This window comes from Chiloscyllium plagiosum, unplaced genomic scaffold (genome assembly GCF_037043375.1).
Source record: "Chiloscyllium plagiosum isolate Xiang-an unplaced genomic scaffold, Cpla_swu_hap1 HiC_scaffold_15, whole genome shotgun sequence".
In the NCBI taxonomy this organism is placed as follows: domain Eukaryota; kingdom Metazoa; phylum Chordata; class Chondrichthyes; order Orectolobiformes; family Hemiscylliidae; genus Chiloscyllium; species Chiloscyllium plagiosum.
The window spans coordinates 57647744-57670440 of NW_028270153.1; the positions used below are offsets into that span (position 1 = coordinate 57647744).

General features: G+C 40.7%; 1 protein-coding gene across 4 annotated transcripts in view; it reads left to right on the plus strand.

Annotated features, from left to right (window-relative positions):
- Positions 1-22697, plus strand: part of LOC122559948 (solute carrier family 12 member 5-like) — a 1091443-nt gene that overhangs the window by 902847 nt on the left and 165899 nt on the right. For all 4 annotated transcript variants that reach the window (XM_087994966.1, XM_087994965.1, XM_087994967.1 and 1 more), the window contains exon 5: positions 2120-2174. In XM_087994966.1, the coding sequence (XP_087851092.1) occupies positions 2120-2174 (55 nt within the window). The remainder of the gene's footprint in view (positions 1-2119; positions 2175-22697) is intronic.

Sequence of the window (22697 nt, forward strand, 5' to 3'; positions counted from 1 at the left end):
CTTCAGTAAACCATGTTGACTATCCCTAATCATATTATTCCTTGCTCGATGATTATAATCCTTACCAAAACCTTTCCCACAACAGAAGTAAGGCTCACTGGTCTATAATTACCAGGGTTGTCTCTACTCCCCTTCTAGAACAAGGGGACAAAATTTTCAATCTTACAGTCTTCTGCCACTATTCCTGGAGACAATGATGACATAAAGATCAAAACCAAAGGCTCTGCAATCTCCTCCCTAGCTCCCCAGAAAATCCTAGGATAAGTCTCATGTGGCCCAGGGGACTTATCTATTTTCACAGTTGCCAGAATTGCTAACACCTCCTCCTTACGAACCTCAATCCTATCTAGTCTAATAGCCCATATCTCGGTATTCTCCTCGACAATATTGTCTTTTTCCTGTGTGAATACTGATGAAAAATGTTCATTTAGCGCTTCCCCTATCTCCTCGGATTCCACACACAATTTCCCACTACTGTCCTTAACTGGCCCTACTCTTACCCTAGTTATTCTTTTATTCCTGGCATTCCTATAGAAAACATAAGGGTTCCTACCTGCCAAAGAATTCTCATGTCCCCTCCTGGCTCTTATTCACTCTCTCTTTAGGTCCTTCCTGGCTAACTTGTAACTCGCAAGTGCCCTAACTGAGCCTTAATGTCTCATCTTTACATAAGCCTCCTTCTTCCTCTTGACAAGAGATTCAACTTCTTTATTAAACCACAGTTTCCTCACTCGACCACTTCCTCTCTGCTTGACAGGTGCATGCTTATCAAGTACATGCAGTAACTGTTCCTTGAACCAGCTCCACATTTCAATTGTGCCCATCCCCTGCAGTTTCTTTCCCCATCCTTTGCATCCTAAATCTTGCCTAACCGCATTATAATTGCCATTTTCCCAGCCATAACTCTTGCCTTGTGATATAAACCTATCCCTTTCCTTCGCTAAAGTAAACGTAACCAAATTGTGTTCACTATTACCAAAGTGCTCACCTACCTCCAACTCTAACACCTGGCCTGGTTCATTACCCAGTACCAAATCCAGCGTGGCCTCGCATTTTGATGGCCTGTCTACATACTGTGTCAGGAAACCCTCCTGCACACATTGGACAAAAATGGACCCATCTAAAGTACTCAAACAATAGCATTTCCAGTCAATACTTGGAAAGTTAAAATCCCACATAATAACTATGCTGTTAACTTCACTCCTATCTAGAATCATCTTTGCAATCCTTTCCTCTATATCTCTGGAACTATTCAGATGCCTATAGAAAATTCCCAACAGGGTGACCTCTCCTTTCCCGTTTCTAATCTCAGCCCATACTATCTCAGTAGACGGGTTTTCAGACATCCTATATGCCACCGTAACACTGTCCTTGACTAACAAATCAAAAAGATATACCAACATTGCAGGCAGGATAAAGCTCCCGGTCACAAGGATTACATCCATGTATACTATAAGAACTTACATGCATCCAATTATGACTGTTAAGGCCCTTGTCAAGTTTTTTGTAGGGCCAGGGATGGTGAAAAGTTGATTTTCAATTTGTAAACCTCAAAATGCAAATAGACTGATGCACATTGGTGCATGGCTGCTGATGCTGAGAGAGCATTTAATGAAGAGAAATTCTTGGTAAGAGGGGATTTTGCCCCACATTGAGTTTAGGTCCTTTCACTTGATGCTTTATCCACTATTGAGCATGGTAAGCTCTTGGCACACTGAGGTGTTGCCTGCTTTCTTCTTCAGGCAACAGCAGACCCCAAGATGGTTGCCATCAGTTTTTGCAACTCATGCTCAGTGGGCAGCTCCTGCCTCCTGGTCATGCTTGAGAATAATAATTGAAAACCAAGTTTGCTAATGACTTGAAATGAGTATTCTCATCCTGTCAAATGAGTGATGTAGGTGACGCATGGGGTCAGAACTGGGAATTATCCTCGTGTTGAATTCTGACTCTGGATCAATAGTCAACCTCATGGTTTTGTTATCTACTCTTTATAAATTTCTTAAAGCCCAATGATGAATGAACAATTAAACAGCTAATTTTGAGATGTGTTTTCTATAGATCAATCTTAAAATTAAACATCATTCCCTCTTTTGACTGTATGTCTTCATTTCTTTTTCAGACCATGTTAACAGCAATCTCGATGAGTGCAATCGCTACCAATGGTGTTGTACCAGGTATGTATACCTCTGTTTACAGTTGTGAACTGACATTGAGGAATTAATAGGAGGATCCACGATTGAACATCTAAAAGTAGGGAGATGTTTCAAAGTGTATGAATTATGTATGAGCATTATATGTGGAATCTCTTGCCCTACTTCCCCTTCGGCCGTTGATTTAAATCAAATTTGAATCACTGACAAATGCAAACTACAGAATTCATTGTGATCATAGAGCATTACTTTGAGAATTAACTTTGTAACAGTGCAACATTATTTCATCCACTTCTTCATTAACTTCCAAGCATTATACAATATGCAAGAAAATCAGGATGTGAAGTATCTCACTTATTACTCTTTCAGTAATATTTCTTGGAATGGTTGATATTCCTTCAGTGTCCTCTGTTTCAACTCAATCTACAGGGAACAGCTCATGTCTGACCTTGGAAATTGTGACAACAGGTTTTATTTATTTATTCATGGGATGTCAGCATTGCTGGTTCAACACTCATCTATTGCCTGTTGCTTAATTGTCTTTGAGAAGAAGGTACTGAGTTGCTGTCTTGAATCACTCCTGTCCCCATGGGATGTAAATGCATACACAATGCTGTTAAGAGGAGAGTTGCAGGATTTTGACCCAGCAGCAGTGAAAGAACAGCTGTATAGTTCCAAATATAGGTCCATCCAATGCCCAGAGTAGGGGGTTACATCAGGGCCTAATATTCTGGGACTGAGGCTCCAGGGGGAGCCTCTGTGCTTGGGTTGGAGGCAACAGCTCTGTGCTCAGTTTGAGGATATAGAAGCAGTGTTTGTGTTAGAGGCTGAGCACCAGATTCTGTGATTTCTGTCCCTGGGCCTGGTTTCATCTCCAACCATCACCCCTTTATGTTTAATAGCTTTACTATTGTCAAGATTGGCAGCAATGTACACCATTGACAAGATGTATTGCATAGCTTAACAAGGCTCCTCCTCAACATGTTCCCAAACTGTGATCTCCACTACCTTGAAGGACAAAGGCTGCAGATTCAAGGAATACCACCATCTGGAAGTTTCCTTCCAAGCTGTCACCATTCTGAGAGGGGAAATATACCACTGTTCCGTCAGTGTCTTTGAGTCAAAATCCTGGATCTCCCTCCTTCACACCACTCGGCGTTCCTGCAACCCAAGGACCACAGTATTTCAAGAAGACAGCTCACCACTGCCATTTAAGGATGGTAGATTTCCTTCTACATCTGTGAACCAGATTGGGATTTTTGTGGACAATAGACATGGTCATCCTTAGGCAGAAGCTCTGAATTCCAGATTTTGTTAAACTAAATTTAACCATGTACCTTGGTGGTATTTCAGTCAAGATTCCCAAAATGTTAACCTGGTCCTCTGGATTACTAGTCAAGTGACATAACCACTATTCTAAATTTCTCCTTAAAGAAAGGATCTATTTACATGGGATAGTTGTTTCCGTGCTGTTGCATCAAACACTTAATATCATTATTTTCATCTGATTTAACTGTTGAAGTATCATGCAGAAAGAGGTTAATTCAACTGAGGTATAATTTATTTGGAGACGGTATGGAGGAGATTTGCCAGAATAATATCAGGGATGCAGGATTTCAGATATGTGGCAAGAAAGAAGTTGGAATCAGTCTACTTACCTCCTTAGAGGAGGGAGTGTTTAGTGGACATTTATTACAGGTGTTCGGAATTATGAGATGTTTGGCTGGGGTAAATGAAAAGGATTTGTTCAATTTGAGAAGTGGGTCAGTAGCCAGAAGATACATATTAAAGATGACTGGAATGTATTACCCTGAATTGGTAATCAAAACAAATTCAATAGTAACTTCCCATAGAGAATTGGGAGGTTCTGAAAGCCAAAGATTTGCTGGGCTATATCAAAAGACACTGGGGAAATGAATTAATTAGATAGCTCTTTCAAAGGGGCTAGCATAGATACACAGAACCTATTGGCTTTCTCCGTAGTATAATCTTTTCCGAGTCCCATTTATTTCAGGTTTTCTAAGAATTTCAAATGTGAATCCACCTTTGTTGTTGCATGGACCCTCAGTTTATGACTGTGGCACTGTTTGAAGTAACTGAGCAGGAAGTTTCTGGTATCACTGTGTAGACCAAGAAAACCTGGACAAAATAGTTGTTCTCAAACTCCTTCGGATGAGTTATTAGATTAGATTCCCTACAATATGGAAACAGGCCCTTCGGCCCAACAACACCACCCGACCCTCCAAAGAATGACTAACACACCTAACTTATAGGCAATTTAGCATGGCCAATTCATCTGACCTGCACATCTTTGGACTGTGGGATGAAACCAGAGCACCTGGACATGGGGAGAATGTGCACATGCCACACAGACAGCTGCCCAAGGCTGGAATTGAACCTGGGACCCTGGTGTTGTGAGGCAGCAGTGCTAACCACCGTGCCACCCTGTGAAAGAAGGCGACACAGAGAAAAGGTTCAACAGAGATTTTTCCTGATGTTTCAAATTGTAAATTACAATTCTCTCATCTCAATTCAAACAATGGGCTGAGGAGGGGCAGATGGACCTTAATTTGGATAAGTGTGAGGTGTTGCATTTTGGTGAAGCGAACAAGCGCAGGACTTATACAGTTAACAGTTGGGCCCTGGGCAATGTTGTTGAACTGAGAGACCTAGCAGTTCAGGTACACAGTTCTTAAAGAGTTGCATCACAGATCAACAGGGTGTTTAGAAAGGCATTTAGCACACTTGCCTTCATTGTTCAGACCATTGAGTATAGGAGTTGGGACATCATGTTGAGGTTGTACAGGATGTTGGTAAAGCCACTTTGGAGTACTGTCCACATTTCTTGTCACTCTGCTATAAGAAGGCTATTATGTGCGAGGTGATGGCCTAATAGTATTATCACTGGATTGCTAATCCAGGGATCCAAGTAATGCTCTTGGAACCTGGGTTCCAATCCTGCCATGACAGATGGTGGAATTTGAATTCAATAAAAATCTGGAATTAAGATTTGTCAATTGTTATAAAAGTCCATCTAGTTCACTAAATTCCTTTAAGGATGTCAATTGTCCTCCTTACCTGGTCTGGCCTACTTGTGATTCCAGGCCCACAGCAATATGGCTGACTCTGAACTGCCCTCTGGCAATGACTGCTGGCCTAGTCACTATTGCCCTCATTGTGTGAATGAATTTTTAAAAACTCTTACATTGGAGCGGGTTCAGAAAGGATTTTGCCAGGAGTGGTAGGTTTGAGTTATAAGGAAAGGCTGGGACTTGTTTCACTGGAGCAAAGGAGATTGCGGGGTGACCTTATAAAGGTTTATTAAATCATTAGGAGCATAGATAAGGTGAATAGCAAAGGACATTTTTCCTAGAAAATGTTTAAATTTTGAAGTGCACCTTTTTTCACACAGAGAGTGATTTGGATGTGGAATGAACTGCCAGAGGAAGTGACATTTGGACAGGTACATGAACAGGGAACGGTTAGAGAGATTAGCGCAGACAAATGGGATTAGTTTCATTTGGGAAGCTTAGTCAGCATGAATGAGTTGAACAAAAGTATCTGATTCCATGTTGTATGACTGTACAATTCCATTACAATTAGTACTTTGCAAACTAACAATAGACACTGTGTTTATGGTCCAAGGTAAAAAGAAGTCACTGTGTTCCATTGACCTTTTTGTTATCTTTGCTGATACATATCCTTAGGTTCTTGACTTATTTTGTTAATGAGATGTTCATTCTGAAATCTTTTTAAAAGTATTCAGTCACATAGCACAAACAGCCTTTGATAAAAAATAACTATTTACCTACCACTCTCTAGTTAGAAGTCTAGACTACAACTCGTTTCAAATACATTAATATTTCTTGTGACTAGTTGGGCCAAATGAACTATTTCTGTGAAATATAATCAATGCAATCCAATGTAAAGTCTGGATTATAGTTTCAGTTGTTTCCATACCTTAAGGCTGGAAACAATGCTGCCTGGTTCAAAGTTTAAGTCATATAAATTGGAAATGTCGTGCTTTGGACACTAAAGAGATGAATACATGTAACCTGAAAGTGTTGCACATGGATACAAATTACCGGAGCTCCTGCACTTTGAAGTACAGGCCTCTTTCGGTCTGTTACCAAAGTAATCTGATTTTCTGCATTAGTGCTGCTTCAGAAAGCAACTCAAAGCAAATGTCACTTGCTTTTGATTTCAAGCCAGATGTGTTCGGGTCTTACTCTATGAGCATCTATCATTGTAATTGTAATTGTCTAGAGAGCTTTAGAGATGTCATAGAGATTTGAGAATGGATTATGAAATTGATGATTGCTGTTGTTGAAATCTAATTCAGATGTAAATATAGGATTTTGAATCAGTCTGAATTCTGAGAAATCTCTGTAGCATTCTGCATGTGCTATGATCCAAATGGCTATCATGATTTAATATGGTGTTGCATTTCTGATGTTATTTATTCATTGCTGTACTTTCCCAATTGGTCCTCTTGTTGGTGCAGCCTGGAATTACAATCTAGTATTAGCCAACTGTGAAAAATGAATAGGAAGGCAACAAAAGATTGTGAACAAATTATCAAAGGGCTCACTTTAATATGTAAAGTAGTTTTATTAAGTAGATTGTACTTGCAGTTTCTTTTAACTGTCTGTCATGTTATTGAGCAATGCTGAGAAATTAAAAATTGCTCTCTTGAGGCATATTTGGGGAAATATTTGCATTTCCCTCCACTCCCCTCCTACCACCACCTCCATCTGTCAAGTGCAAGGAAGATTGTAATATATACCGAAGCAAAAATGATGCTGCACAAGTCAAATATAACTGGTCCTCACCTGACTGTGCTCAGTAAGCTACAGATAGCAATCACGTTCCCCACTGTAGCTCACTGTGGAACCTTAGGAATTCTGGCTGGATTGATATCGGGTCAATCCACAGGTTGGTCCTGGGAAATTGTGATGAAGAGGGAGTTGTTACCAGAGTTGAATGGGAGGATACCTGGTCCTTGAGAATTCAGAGTAAAATAATTTACCTGCCTTAATGCATGGGCTTCAGCTGTCCCTGAATAACTGGACAAAGCATGTATGCTGAAATATTTGTCCAGTTGGTGACCAGTTTTGCAACAGTGTCCAAAAACTGGAATTACAGCTCAACAGTGTATACCCTGGATGTGCAACACTCTATCAAAGAACAACCTACAAGATTAAAAGTCAGGCAAGTCAGCAACAGGAAAGAGGAGCTACATGGTTTAGATGATGAGCCAAAATTTGTATCCCCAATTTTAATTTTTATCTGAAAACAAGATGAGTACAATAAAATGTAATTGTCCTTTCCCTTGGCTCAACATCTACTATCCCTGGTCAAGAAAACTGGGGAAGAGAAGAGTTCTATTTTCATACTATAACTGCACTGTCATGGTGTGAATTCAATTTTAGCAGTCATGCAAATGGAATATGTGCTTTAGATTCTGTTCTCTCACGCATTTCTTTCTGATGTCCAGCTACCAGGCAGGTAGTCTTTTTAAACAAACATCTAATTATCTAAATATCTTGCCTTCCTTATTTTAGACAATCCTCAAAACCTACTCAGCTTTCGGTCACCTGACCTTATATTCTCTTACGTGACTTGGTGCCATATTTTCTTCGTAATGCTTCTGTGAAGGACCATGTGACATTTAATTACATTTATATTGCATCCTTAATATATGTTTTGGCTGTTATTCCATGGTGAGCTGAGGACACATAATTTGAAATGTGCAAGAAAATCCTCTCTAACTGTACAGCTTTTACTCTTAGAGAAGTTGTTGACATTGAAAAATATAAAGGACATATTTTTGTATCATCAGTCATTTTCTTATACTTAGACCATAAGTCAAACCTCTTACTGACTATAGAGTTCAAAGTAAAGAGTATATTTGCATAGGAGCTTCCTTGAACTCAAAACATCCTCCATTTACAACCAAGCAGTTTTAAAATCTAGCTGCTGCTGTAATAAGGAAACATGGCAGCCAATGTCTCGCAAGAGGAGTCCATGATCCAAAGCGTGGTAATGATCACATCATATTTTGATGGTTCTATTGAGGGATAGGAATATCAGAGCAGGAGTAAGCAAGTTAGCTCCTTGAGCTTGTTCCGCCATTCAGTGAGGTCATAGCTGATCTGTGGCCTAACTCATTATACCTGTCTTTGGCTCACACAGTCTGTTCTGACATTACACGATAGTTCCATTCCTGTGCAATCCCATGTTATAAGAAAATCATGTAATAGCAGCACCATTTAAACCAATGGGACCGGAATCTCATTAAAACCAGTACAGGTAAGGAAAGCTCACATTCTACAAATAATGGTCGAATATTTTCAATTGCATTATAGCCAATTCGTGTTGAAAAAACGCATGTCATAACAGTACCAACTGTATCCTTTAATACCTTTGTTTAACAAAAATGATCCATCTCAGATTTAAAATTTAAAACAACTGACCCTGCATCAACTTCCATTTGTGGAAGACAGTTCCAAATCTCTACTACCTTTTGTGTGTAGAAGTGAGTTCTCATATCTCTCCAGAACGTTTGGGCCCTAATTTTTAGATTATTCATGTGGGTACTGAGGGGAGATCCCCGCTCTTCATTGAAATCATGGAACCTATTCATGTTCATCTAAGAGGGAAGATAACACCTCAGTTTAACATCTCACCAAGGAGACTGTGGCTCCATCAGTGCAGTACTCCCCAGGTCCTGCACTGTAGCATTGACCAAAATCATACTTACAGTTATACTTGCAATCTTCTGACTCAGAGATTACCAACTAGACCATATTGACACCTTTTGTGTCTTGGATCAGGTAAGACCATCATCTTAGATTATTGCTATCTATTATCATTGGAGTCATGGTAATAGGTATCATGACGCTGGGAATTTGTTCCGTCAGTTAGGGATACGACAACGCATGGGCACAGCCTTAGAATTAGAGGGGGTTGATTTAAAATGGAAATGAGGAGACAATTCTTCAGCCAGAGAGTGGTGGGCCTGTGGAATTCATTGCTACAGAGCACAATGGAGGCTCTTCAAGGCAGAGATTGATAAATTCTTAATCTCTCAAGGATTAAGGGACACAGGGAGAGTGCGGAGTGGTTGCATTGAAATGCCCATCAGCCATGATTGAATGGTGGAGTGAACTCGATGGGCTGAATGGCCTTACTTCAACTCCTATGTCTTATGGTCTTATGGTCTTATGAAAATTTAGACACAGCGCCAGAAGTGAAGTGAAATAACAGATCTGAAAATAAAACAAAAAACTGCAGATATTGAAGATATGGAAGAAAAATAGAATTTGTTGGAGAAACCCAGCAGGTCTAGTAGCTTCTGTGGAGAGAAAGTAGAATTAACATTTCAAGTCCAGTGACCCTTCTTCAGGACTGATTATAGCAAGAGAAAGGAAGTGAGCAAATAGTTAGGGATGGAATGCAGAGAGAGAGTTGAGCAGACAAAGCGATGGGTAATAGTAAGCCAAAGAAAGAGAAATGTTTATAATGGGGACAATGAGTAGGTGAAAATGGGTTGACTGTGCTGAAAGCAGCACATGTCGTGATGTGGCCTGGGGTGTAGGGGTGGGTAAAGGACATGGAAGCAATGAACTCAATATTGAATCCTGAAGGCTTCTGGTGGAAAGTGAGATGTTGCTATTTGAGCTTGTGCTGTGCCTCACTGGAGTACTGTAGCAGGCCTGAGACAGAAATGTTGGTGTGGGAACACAGTGGTATGTTGAAGAGGCAGAAAACTGGAAGCTTGGGGTCATTTTTACAACCAGAACATCACTGTTCTGTAAAGCAATCATCCAGTCTGCATTTTGCATGTTCTGGGAGGGTGATGGTAGGATTTGGTGTGTGGGGGCTTTGGGGCAGGGATGTCAGCTTTTGGGGAGAGGATAGGTTTTGGGAGGCTATTGGTGGGATTGGTATGAGTGTGGGCTTTTGGGAGAGGTTGGGTTTAGGGGAAAGGATGGGGGAGGGGGAAATTTAGGGGAGAGGAGACGAGATGATGTGGAAATAGTTATTTGTTTTCTCTTGGGCTTTTCCTGATAGATGATCATAGACAGAGTTCCGTGAAATAGCCTGCAGCCCAGTATTTATGTTTGTGAAGAAAGATACATTCATATTTTCATAAGGATGTCACTCGACATTACAACATACTTTCCAGCTCATCATCTTCACATTTCCATCCTTCTCACCACACAAAATTCTTCTTACCACTGTTATCAAGTTTGGTCAGTAAGCCCCATCTTTTTAAAAATCTTAGTGACAAATATTCCCAGGATCAGTAACTATAGATACATCCTGCTGTCAATAATTCAACAATGATTCATTAGATTTTTACCCAGCTTAAATATTTTACATGCTGCTGCTGCGTGTTATTTGCTCTGATATATTTTATTTATGCTTGACATAATTTAATCATAAGTTCATGTAATGAATGTTCTAATAAATTCAGAATGATTGTTCCTTACTCTGCTAATCTATTATGTTTAAATGTTTTGCATCAATCAAGCTACAACTTTACAGCCTGCATCATAGAGCTGAAATGGAAAGAAATGAAGAAAGACTTGCATTTATGTGGTGCCTTTCATAACTTCAAGACATTCCAATGTGATTTACAAATAATAAAACAATTTTCAAGAACAGTACTTGTTCTAATGTGGGGAAACAAACAATCAGTTTATGCTTAACAAGGTTCCACAAATAGTGATGTGATAACGAATAGATATTTTGTTCTTTAGTTATGTTGATTGTGGGATAAATTTTGCTCAGGATACCATCTCTACTTTCCTTCAAAAGTCAGTGCAGTATTCCTTCACTGCTGCAAAGGAGGTTTAATCTAATTTCTTATTGTCTTGTCTCTGGAGTAGGATTTGAATGTACAGTCTTTGGACATAGCGGCAAGAATGCTATCACTGATCCACGTTAAAAATCACACAACACCAGGTTATAGCCCAATAGATTTATTTGGAAGCGTTAGCTACCTGATGAAGGAGCAGTGCTCTGAAAGCTAGTGCCTCTAAATAAGCCTGTTGGACTATAACCTGTTGTTGTGTGATTTTTAACTTTGTCCATCCCAGTCCAACACCAGCACCTCCACATCATGATCCACAGCAGTGCCCATCTGATCATTGCTTGAGTCAGGAGACAGACTCTTAAAATTCAAGAGAACTGGTATGAAAATCAACTGAAATATATTTTTATCTGTGTCGTCCCAACCCAGTTCTCAATACAACACAATTTATTACTATTAATGCCAGAGATTTCAATACTGTATAGAAACCTCTTAAGTAGTACCTCCCACAGACCTTTTAGATGTCTAAGTAGACAAAATAGAATCAGCTTCCCTTATTCACCAGTTTGGTGACCTCTTCAAAACTTCAGGTAGATTTTTAAGAAGTAGCCTCCTTTATATGAAACCATGTTGGATGTCCCAAGAATTATCTGTAATCAAAACACAGGTTACATCTGTAATGATTCCCTCTGGTAACTTTCCTGTAAAGGAATTAATGGACTATAGTTACCAGAGTCTACCTTGTCACTTTTTTTTAAAGGTAGGAACTATAATACTTCCTTTCAGTCTATGGAGTTCAGTGCACCATTATAAATGTAGACCAGGGCTCACACAGCATGTGTCCTATAGTTGTGATTTCCATATAGTGCACTGTAGAACTTGCCAAACAGAGTCAGGTTAAGAGGAGGTTTCCCAGAATGAAGAGATTAAAAAATAGTTTTATTTGTATTCATTCATGGGATGTTGGTGTCTCTGGGTGGCCACCATTTATCGTCCATCCCTATTTACCCTTGAGAAGGTGGTGATGAGATGCCTTCTTAAACCAATGCAGTCTATTTGGTGTAGGCTTAGTCACAATGTTTTTGGGGAGGGAATTCTAGGGTTTTGACTCAGCAATAATGAATGAATGGTGATGTATTTCCAAGTCAAGGTGAGTGTGGTTTGGAGGGGAACTTACAGGTAGTGGTGTTCTCATGTGTCTGCTGCCGCTGTCCTTCTAGAAAGTAGTGATCATGGATGTGGAAGATGCTGTTTTAGGAGCCATGGTGACTTCTGTAATGCATCTTGTAGAAGGTACATTCTGTTGACACTGTGTATCGGTGGTGGAGTAAGTGAGTATTTGTGGACATGGTATCAATCAAGTGGATTGCTTTGTCCTGGATGAGGTCAAGCTTTGTAGTATTGTTGGAGTTGCACCCATCCAAGCAAGGAAGGAAAATCCTGTCATCCTCCCAAATTGTGCCTTGTAGCTGGTGGACAGGCTTTGGAGATCTGCGGGGGGCAGTGAGTTACTCACTACAGGATTCCTAGCTTCTGATCTCCTGTGATAGCCACAGTATTTATAAGACTACTCCAGTTCAGTCTGTAGTAAATGATTATCTCCAAGTTGGTGTAATTTGTTGATTCAGTGATGGCATTAGCACCAAATGTCAAGGGGTAATGATTAAAATCTCTCTTGCTGGAGATAGTCATTGTCTGGTACTTGTGTGGCACAACTTACCGCAGTCAACCCAAGCCTGGATATTGTCCACACCATGCTACATTTGGACACAAGCTGCCCCAGTATCTGATGAGTCACAATGGTGCTGAATACTGAGCAACCAATAGCAAACATTCCCACTTCTGACTTTATGAGTGACAGTATTTCATTGATGAAGCAGCTGAAGATGGTTGAGCCTAGGGCATTACTTTGAGGAACTCCCGCAGTGATGTCCTAGAGCAGGGATGACCATTCTACCACAAACATAACTGTCATCCATTATTCTAGGTTATGACTGTTGTAGATGGCAGCGTGGCTCAGTGGTCAGCATTGCTCCCTCACAACACCAGGGACCCGGATTTGATTCCACCCTTGGACGACTGTACGGAGCTTGCACATTCTCCCTATGTTTGTGTGGATTTCAGTACGGCGCTGCGGTGTCCTCCCACAATGCAAATATGTGTAGGTTAGGTGCATTGGGGATGCTAAATTACCCATAGCGTTCATGGATCTGCAGACTAGGTGGAATAGCCATGAGAAATTCAAGGATAGGGTAAGATGTTGGTTATAGGTTGGAGGGTTGGTGTGGACTGAACGGCCTGCTTCCACACTATAGGGATTCTATGACTTCAGCCAGAGATGAATAATCCCCTGATTCCCATTTACTCTAGTTTTGCTATGTTGGACAGGCTGCACTTGTTTCTACTGGAGACTCAAGAGTGTGGGGTGATTTAATTGAAGGTTGAAGGACCCTGAATGGTCTTGACATAGTGGCCGTGGAAAGGACGATTCTCTTGTGGGTGAGTCCAGAACTAGAGAGCATTGTTTTAAAATTAGGCATCACCATTACAGGACAGAGGTGAGAAAAAATTATTTTCATTGAAGATTGTGTGACTTTGGAACTCTGTCTCAGAAGATGATGCAAGTGACATTTTTTTTAAGGCACTGGTAAATAGATTCTTGTTCAGCAAGAGATTTAAACGTTACCAGGATGGATGGGAATGTGGAATTCGAAACACAAACAGGTCATCCATGATATTATTGAATGGCTGGCTCCAGGTGCCAAATGGTCTACTTCTTTTGCTATTTTTATCTTTGTAAGATTTCCCATTTCCTGCATTCCCCAAACCAGCTTGATGCTGCTTCGTGCTGCGTCTTTACACTATATATGTTCGAGCTGTCATTGTAATTCATTTCCTGTCCTTTTACAAACAACGCCACAGTACAGCTCTCTGCTTTCATCCGTCTTTGTGATAAACTGCAATCTCTAGTGTTTTATACATCTTATTTGCTTCCTAATTATCATTCAAATAATCTAAAAATGATACATTTCTGTAATATATATGGCTCCAATTTCAGTTCCATTGGTTCAGGCCAGCTACAATATATAAATCTTCTTAAAAATACAATTAAAATGCAATTTTAAAACTCATTACTTGCTCTAGCGTGTATTAAGAAAAGGGCTGATTAAATAATCCTGTTTCAAGGCACCCTCAATATAGGAAGGGAAGTCAGAAACTATTAGTATTCAGCGAGTAGCTCTGCAGCTACAAACATCATTGCATGATGTTCAAATGTGCAATAACATCAATCAAATCAGATCTATTTAGATTTTTACCTCACTGTAACTTGGATCTATGGCTATCTGTTGGGAGTTGCTTCCAGTCTTCTGCCATGAGTTTATCCGAAATGAAATGGAAAGCCAGGTCTATTCAGCCAAGAGCAAAGGGTAGGCACAGATCAGCCCATGAATATCTCCAAAGGTGCTATTGTTAACTCCATTCCCTAACTACCAGCTCCATCTCTCCACTCACAACTGCCTAAGAACATAAACAGGGTGTTTGCAATTTTGGTGTCATGCTGGACCCCAAGGTGAACATCCAGCCCATCACAAAATCACAAAAAGGTATTTTTCTACCCTTGTAACATTGCTCTGCTTTAGCCCAACTTCATGTTGCTCATAGACTCATAGGGCTGTACAGCATGGAAACAGACTCTTTTGTCCAACTTGTCCATGCCAACCAGATATCCTAAATTAATCTGGTCCCATTTGCCATCATTTGGCCCATATCCCTATAAACCCTTCCTATTCATAAACCCATTCAGATGCCTTTTAAATATTGTAATTGTCCCAGCCTCCACCAATTCCTCCATAAGCATATTCCATGCATGCACCATCCACTGTGTGAAAGATTGTCCCTTACGTCCTTTTTCAATCTTTCTCCTCTCACCTTAAACCTATGCCCTTTAGTTCTGGACTCCCCCACCCCAGGGAAAAGATCTTGGCAATTCACCCTATCCATGCCTCTTATGGTTTTATAAACCTCTATAAGGTCACCCCTCAGCCTCCAACGCTCCAGGGAAAATAGCCCCGGCCTATTCACCCTCAGCCTCTGATGCCTATTCAGCCTCTCCCTATGGCTCAAACGCTGGCAACAGTCTGTAAGTTTTTTCTGAACCCTTTCAAGTTTCACAACATCTTTCGTACAGGAAGCAGACCAGAATTGAATGCAGTTTCCAAACATGGCCTAATCAATGTCCTGTAGAGCTACAACATGACCTCCCAACTCATATACTCATTGCTCTGACCAGGAAAGGAAAGCATACCAAATGACGTCTCCACTATCCCATCTACCTGCGACTACTTTCAAGGATCTATGAACCTGCACTCCAAAGTCTCTTTGCTCAGCAACACTCCCCAGGACCTTACCATTAAGTTTATAAGTCCAACCCTGGTTTGCCTTTCCAAAATGCAGCACCTCACATTTATCTAAATTAAACTCCATCTGCCACTCTTCAGCTCATTGGCCCATCTGATCAAGATCCCATTTTATTCTGAAGTAACCTTCTTCGTTATCGACTACACTACCAGTTTTGGTGTCATCTGGAAACTTACGAACCATACTTCCAATATTCACACCCAAATCATTTATATAAGTAACAAAAAGCATGGATCCAGCCTCATTCCTTGTAGCATACCACTGGTCACAAACATCCAGTCTGCAAAGCAACCCTCTACCACCAACTCCTACCTTCAAGCCAATTTTTTCTAAAAAAGCTAGCTCTCCCTGTATTCCATGTGATCTGACCTTGCTACCCAGTCTACCATGTGGAACCTTGTCGAACACCTTCCTGAAGTCCATGTAGTCAACATCCACCACTCTGCCTTCATCAATCCTATTTGTTACTTCTTCATAAATATCATTGGAAGACTTATCTACTCATGTCACTTAGTGGAGAACTAGAGAGTTGTATCACAGGAGAGGGATCCATAAGTCCAATAAAGAAGTCTATTCACCTGGATTGCTATAGTTGCAGTGGAATGAACATTTAGCAGAGTATCTGTTTTGTGAGTTACCACACAAATGAAGAAGATGAATGTAGGAGACAATAGACAATAGATAATAGACAATAGGTGCAGAAGTAGGCCATTCTGCCCTTTGAGCCTGCACCACCATTCAATCTGATCATGGCTGATCATCCTTAATCAGTATCCTGTTCCTGCCTTATCTCCATAACCCTTGATTCCACTATCCTTGAGAGCTCTATCCAACTCTTTCTTAAAGGAATCCAGAGACTGGGTTTCCACTGCCCTCTGGGGCAGAGCATTCCACACACCCACCACTCTCTGGGTGAAGACGTTTCTCCTCATCTTTGTCCTAAATGGTCTACCCCGTATTTTTAAGCTGTGTCCTCTGGTTCGGCACTCACCCATCAGCGGGAACATGTTTCCTGCCTCCAGAATGTCCAATCCTTTAATAATCTTATATGTCTTAATCAGATACCCTCTCAGTCTTCTAAACTCAAGGGTATACAAGAGCTGAAAATGTGTTGCTGGAAAAGTGCAGCAGGTCAGGAATTCCTGAAGAAGGGCTTATGCCCGAAACATCGATTCTCCTGTTCCTTGGATGCTGCCTGACCTGCTGCGCTTTTCCAGCAACACATTTTCAGCTCTGATCTCCAGCATCTGCAGTCTTCACTTTCTCCTCAAGGGTATACAAGCCCAGTCGCTCCAGTCTTTCAGCGTAAGGTAGTCCCGCCATTCCAGGAATTGACCTCGTGAACCTATGCTGCACTCCCTCAATAGCCAGAATGTCTTTTCTCAAATTTGGAGACCAGACCTGCACACAGTACTCCAGGTGTGGTTCTCACCAGGGCCCTGTACAGCTGCAGAAGAACCTCTTTGCTTCTATACCAATCCCTCTTATTATGAAGGCCAGCATGCTATTAGCCTTCTTAACTACCTGCTGTACCTTCATGCTTACCTTCATTGACTGGTGTACAAGAACACCCAGATCTCTTTGTACTACCCCTTTACCGAAATTGATTCCATTTAGGTAGTAATCTGCCTTCCTGTTCTTGCCACTAAAGTGGATAACCATACATTTATCCACATTAAACTGCATCTGCCATGCATCTGACCACTCACCTAGCCTGTCCAGGTCATCCTGTAATCTTTTAACATCCTCCTCACATTTCACCCTGCCACCCAGCTTAGTATCATCAGCAAATTTGCTAATGCTATTGCTAATACCATCTTCTGTATCGTTAACATTTATTGTAAAAAGCTATGGTCCCAGTACTGATCCCTGCGGTACCCCACTGGTCACTGCCTGCCATTCCAAAATGGAGCCGTTTATCACTATTCTTTGTTTCCTATCAGCCAACCAACTTTCAATCCAAGTTAGTACTTTGCCCCCAATACCATGCACCCTAATTTTGCTCACTAACCTCCTATGTGGGACTTTATCAAAAGCTTTCTGAAAGTCCAGGTACACTACATCTACCGAATCTCCCTTGTCCATCTTCAGAGTTACATCCTCAAAAAATTCCAGAAGATTAGTCAAACATGATTTCCCCTTCATAAATCCATGCTGACTCTGACCTATCCTGTTACTACTATCCAGATGTGTCGTAATTTCATCCTTTATAATAGACTCCAGCATCTTTCCCACCACTGAGGTCAGACTAACTGGTCTATAATTTCCTACTTTCTCTCTCCCACCTTTCTTAAAAAGTGGTGCAACATTAGCCACCCTCCAATCCGCAGGAACTGATCCTGAATGTATCGATCTCTAGAAAATAATCGCCAATGCATCCACGATTTCTCGAGCCACCTCCTTCAGTACCCTGGCATCTAGTCCATCAGGCCCCGGGGACTTATCAACCTTCAGACCTAACAGTCTCTCCAACACCAATTCCTGGCAAATATAAATTCCCTTAAGTGCAGGTCCTTCAGCCACTGTTACCTCAGGGAGATTGCTTGTGTCTTCCCCAGTGAACATAGATCTGAAGTACCAATTCAATTCCTCTGCCATTTCTTTGTTCCCCGTAATATATTCCCCTGTTTCTGTCTTCAAGGGCCCAATTTTAGTCTTAACCATTTTTTTGCCTTTCACATACCTAAAAAAGCTTTTACTATCCTCCTTTATATTTTTAGCCAGTTTACCTTCATACCTCATTTTTTCTCTGCGTATTTCCTTCTTAGTAATCCTCTATTGTTCTTTAAAAGCTTCCCAGTCCTCCATTTTCCCATTTATCTTTGCTATGTTATACTTTTTCTCTTTTAACTTTATATGTTTCTTAACTTCCCTCGTCAGCCACGGCCACCCATGCCTCCTCCTAGGATCTTTCTTCCTTTTTGGAATGAACTGATCCTGCATCTTCTGCATTATACCCAGAAATATCTGCCATTGTTCCTCCACTGTCATCCCTGCTAAGGTATTGCACCATTGAACTTTGGCCAGCTCCTCCCTCATAGCTTCATAGTTCCCTTTATTCAACAGAAATATTGTCACTTCCGATTGTACCCTCTCCCTCTCAAATTGCAGATTGAAGCTTATTGTATTATGGTCACTACTTTCCAATGGCTCCTTCACTTCGAGGTCCCTCATTAATTCTGGTTCATTGCACAATACCAGATCCAGAATTGCCTTCTCCCTGGTCGGCTCCAGCACCAGCTGTTCTAAGAATCCATCTCGGGGGCACTCCACAAAGTCTCTTTCTTGAGGTCCAATACCATCCTGATTCTCCCAGTCTACCTGCATGTTGAAATCCCCCATAACAACTGTAGTAACATCTTTGCGGCAGGCCAATTTCAGCTCCTGATTCAACTTACATCCGACGTCCAGACTACTGTTTGGGAGCCTGTAGATAACTCCCAAGAGGGTCTTTTTACCCTTAGAATTTCTCAGCTCTATCCACACTGACTCTACATCCCCTGATTCTAGGTCCACCCGCGCAAGGGACTGAATATCATCCCTTACCAACATGGCCACCCCACCCCCTCTGCCCGTCAGTCTGTCCTTACGATAGCACGTGTAGTCTTGAATATTCATTTCCCAGGCCCTGTCCACTTGAAGCCACGTCTCAGTTATCCCCACAATATCGTATCTGCCAATTTCCAAAAGAGCCTCAAGCTCATCCATCTTATTTCTAACGCTTCGTGCATTCATGTATAGTATTTTTAATTTGTTACTGCCCTCACCCTTCCCATCTACTCCTATTTCACTCAACCTTACAGCATAATCCCTTTTTGAGTTTTCTGCCTCATTGATACAGTTGTCTTTCTTGACTTCCCTTGTTCAAACTTGCCCTTCAATTTCCTTCTTAAACATCCAGTTTGTCCCCTCCCCCCGCTGCTACTTAGTTTAAACGTAGCTGTGTTGCAGTAGCAAACCTGCCTGCCAGAATGCTGGTCCCTAACCTATTAAGGTGCAAATCGTCTCTCTTGTATAATTTATGCTTACCACAAAACATACCCCAGTGATCCAAGAATTTAGAACACACACACTCACTCAAATAACAATCACTTACCTTCCCGACTGGCTTTGCGCTCCGACTTCACTTCCGCCCAGCTCTCGCCGCTCTCTGCTGCAAAAAGCACAGAAATAGAAAAAGACCATTCAGCCCCTCTAGCTTTCTCCATCTCCAGTAGCATCATGATAGATCTCTGTCTCCAATCCCTTAATATACTTACTAACAGAAATCTTTTAACCTTTGTTTCAAAATTTTCCAATGATTGGACTCGTTAGCATTTTGAGTAAGAGGGTTCCAACTTTTTGCTGCCTTTCATCATCCCTGATTGGTCTGGTTTTAACTTTAAAGTTAAGTCATCTTACCAAATGCTTTTCAACAACTTTGAATGTGGACTAACCCCAGAATATTGTCTCAGGTCGACCTTGGTTGAAATGAAACCAGCCATTCAGTCTCTTTCACAAAATATGTGACAAGTTATTCTCCATTCCACTCTTCCCTTTTGGAATAATGGTTCAACATCAGAAGCCTAAATGTTCATGATGTGATCATGACATAACACCACATACCTAAGAGAGAGAGTTAGAGAGAAATCTCTTGGAGGAGATGCTCTTAACTTGCGCAAGTCCATGACTGTGTAAGCTTGGAAATGAAACATAGTTGTTAAAATGTATCAAAGCTGCTGCAGAGTCATTTAAGAGACAAGACCTGCATCACATCAGCTAGAAGGCTAAACAACCCCAAGACATCTCCTTAATTCCCAAAAGGATATTTGAGCTTGATATCAGACAGATAGCATTAATGGGGATTATGGCTCACACCTCTATCTTCAACAGATGTACATAGCTACTGAAGCTTTATGCCAGGGGTTTAGATACAAATGTATCTCTATATCTTTGTCAAACCTATTCTAAGTTTCTCTGAAGAAGAAGAAGGATATCAAACTCAAAACATTTACTTCGTTTCTGTCTCCTGTCTTCTTCACAATGAAGGGTTATGGACTCTGATTTCTCTCCACAGATGCTGCTTGACCTGCTGAGTTTCTCCAGCAATTTCTGTTTTTGTATCAGATCTCCAGCAACCATAGTACTTAGCTTTTATTCTAATCTATTGTTCTTCTACCTTTAATTTGTTTTTAAATGACAGAAATGTTTCAAAGGAGTTAGATTATAAATTTTACATTTCAACATTGTAAGTGCTGAAGTGTACATTGAATAAACAAGTTTCAACGGTGGAACTTTTAAAAAATAGATAATTGTTGAATAAAGTTGGATTCAACAATTGTATTCCCAATTTGTTCTCCTGTTTGATGTCACTTGGAGAGTATAAGTAAATAGTTCCCTGTTGGTTATTGTTGTGTAACATAAGAATATCAACTGGATACTGAAAAGTTTAAAGGTAGTTCTAATCTTCACCACCTAACTGATAGGTTGAATATTTTTTTCAAACGGCTTTTCCTTCTCTTGTAAAATTGAATCAAGGCAGATGATGCTCCTGAAACAACATGGGACTGGTCATTATCAGGGAAAGTGGGAGAAAGGAGATGTTGATATATGTTTCAATTCACTAACAGTTAGACCCACTTCTCAGCAATAACTGCATCATACTGCATTTGGTTGTCACCAAATAGGGAATGAGTAAGAGAAAGTGAGGGCTGCAGATGCTGGAGATCAGAGCTGAAAATGTATTGCTGGAAAAGCGCAGCAGGTCAGGCAGCATCCAAGGAGCAGGAGAATCGACGTTTTGGCATGAGCCCTTCTTCAGGAATGAGGAAAGGGTTTCCTCATTCCTGAAGAAGGGCTCATGCCCAAAACGTCGATTCTCCTGCTCCTTGGATGCTGCCTGACCTGCTGCGCTTTTCCAGCAACACATTTTCAGGGAATGAGTATGAGGTGTGTACTTTAGATATTTTAGTATTTTTTTTAGAAAATCACTTATAATGCAAAACAGGGTCTCATCAATCAGTGAGTGAGCTTTTCCAATGAGTGGTTTAACCAAGCAGGTCAGAGAAGCCCCTCAATCAATACCCAGAGCATTTCAACAAGAGATTGATCAAGGCCTCACAAGTTGAGTTCAGTGACTCTCTCTGAAGGAGTCAAAGATTTGCCATTGATTCCTGACCCCTAGTCCAGGATCCCAAGCCCAAGTCTGTGTTGATATTGTCTAAAGATTAGATTTTCTCCAGCTACAATGTCTCGCAACAACAAAAGCTTTTATTTCAAACCTCTTTTAACAAAATAAAATGTCCCAAAGCACAAGGCAGGAGTGTGGTCAAACAAACTTCGGCACTGAACTATATGAGCACAAATGATCGATGCTTGGTCAAAGAGGTAAGTTTTTGTGGAATGTCAGGGAAGAGTAAATGGAGGAAGAAAGGTATAAAAGTTTAGACAGATGTTTTCAAAGCTTAGGGAATAGCAACTATAGAACAAACAATTAAAACTGACAATGCTTAAGAAGTTCTGAATTGTAAGAGCACATATCTCAGATAGTTGTAGATCCGGAGCATGTCAGAAATGTGAAGGGACTTTGAAATAGCTTTGAAAACAGTTGCTAGGGAAAGGTCCCTGTCTATGGAACAAAGTTTTGTGACGGGAACACAAGAGAATGGTTTTAATTTTTTATAATTTTATTCGGAGAACATTTCTGTTTACCCAATAATGTGATGCTAGCAGTCCAACAATTTTTATCGACAGTGATGATGCTAAGAATGGTGTTGGTGATGCAGAGCTGTGTTGTCAGCATATTTGTAGAAGTTGAAGTTGGTTAGTCTGATAATAACACTATATAGTACCATATAGCAGAGGGCCAAGGAACAAAAGCAGAAATTGCTGTTGAAACTCAGTAGACCTGGCAGCATCTGTGGGGAAAAATCAGAGCTTCGAGTCTGATGAATCTTCACCAGAACTTAAATAGTCTCTGGATACACGCATCCATGAAAATGACCTTGGGGCCAGGCACAAGAAGACAACCACAAGCTAGATAATGAAATACCAATGACGAGTCAACACCTTCAGTAAAGCAGTAGAAAGAATAATTTAGCCAACAGGAATACCAAGCCAAAGCAGTGATAAGGCTGCATTTAATATACACACTAAGAAACAGACAAATAAAATGTACAAGTTTTTTGAACTTTCCAGGCAGTCAATACTCAGAATCCTTTGTGCAACTTTAATTAAAACCAGTGGCATTGAGCCCCTGGAAATCACTTAGTTGCCCTTTCACTTCAGTTGAAGTTCAGCTTGTTGACATTTTAACAAATAAGTACACT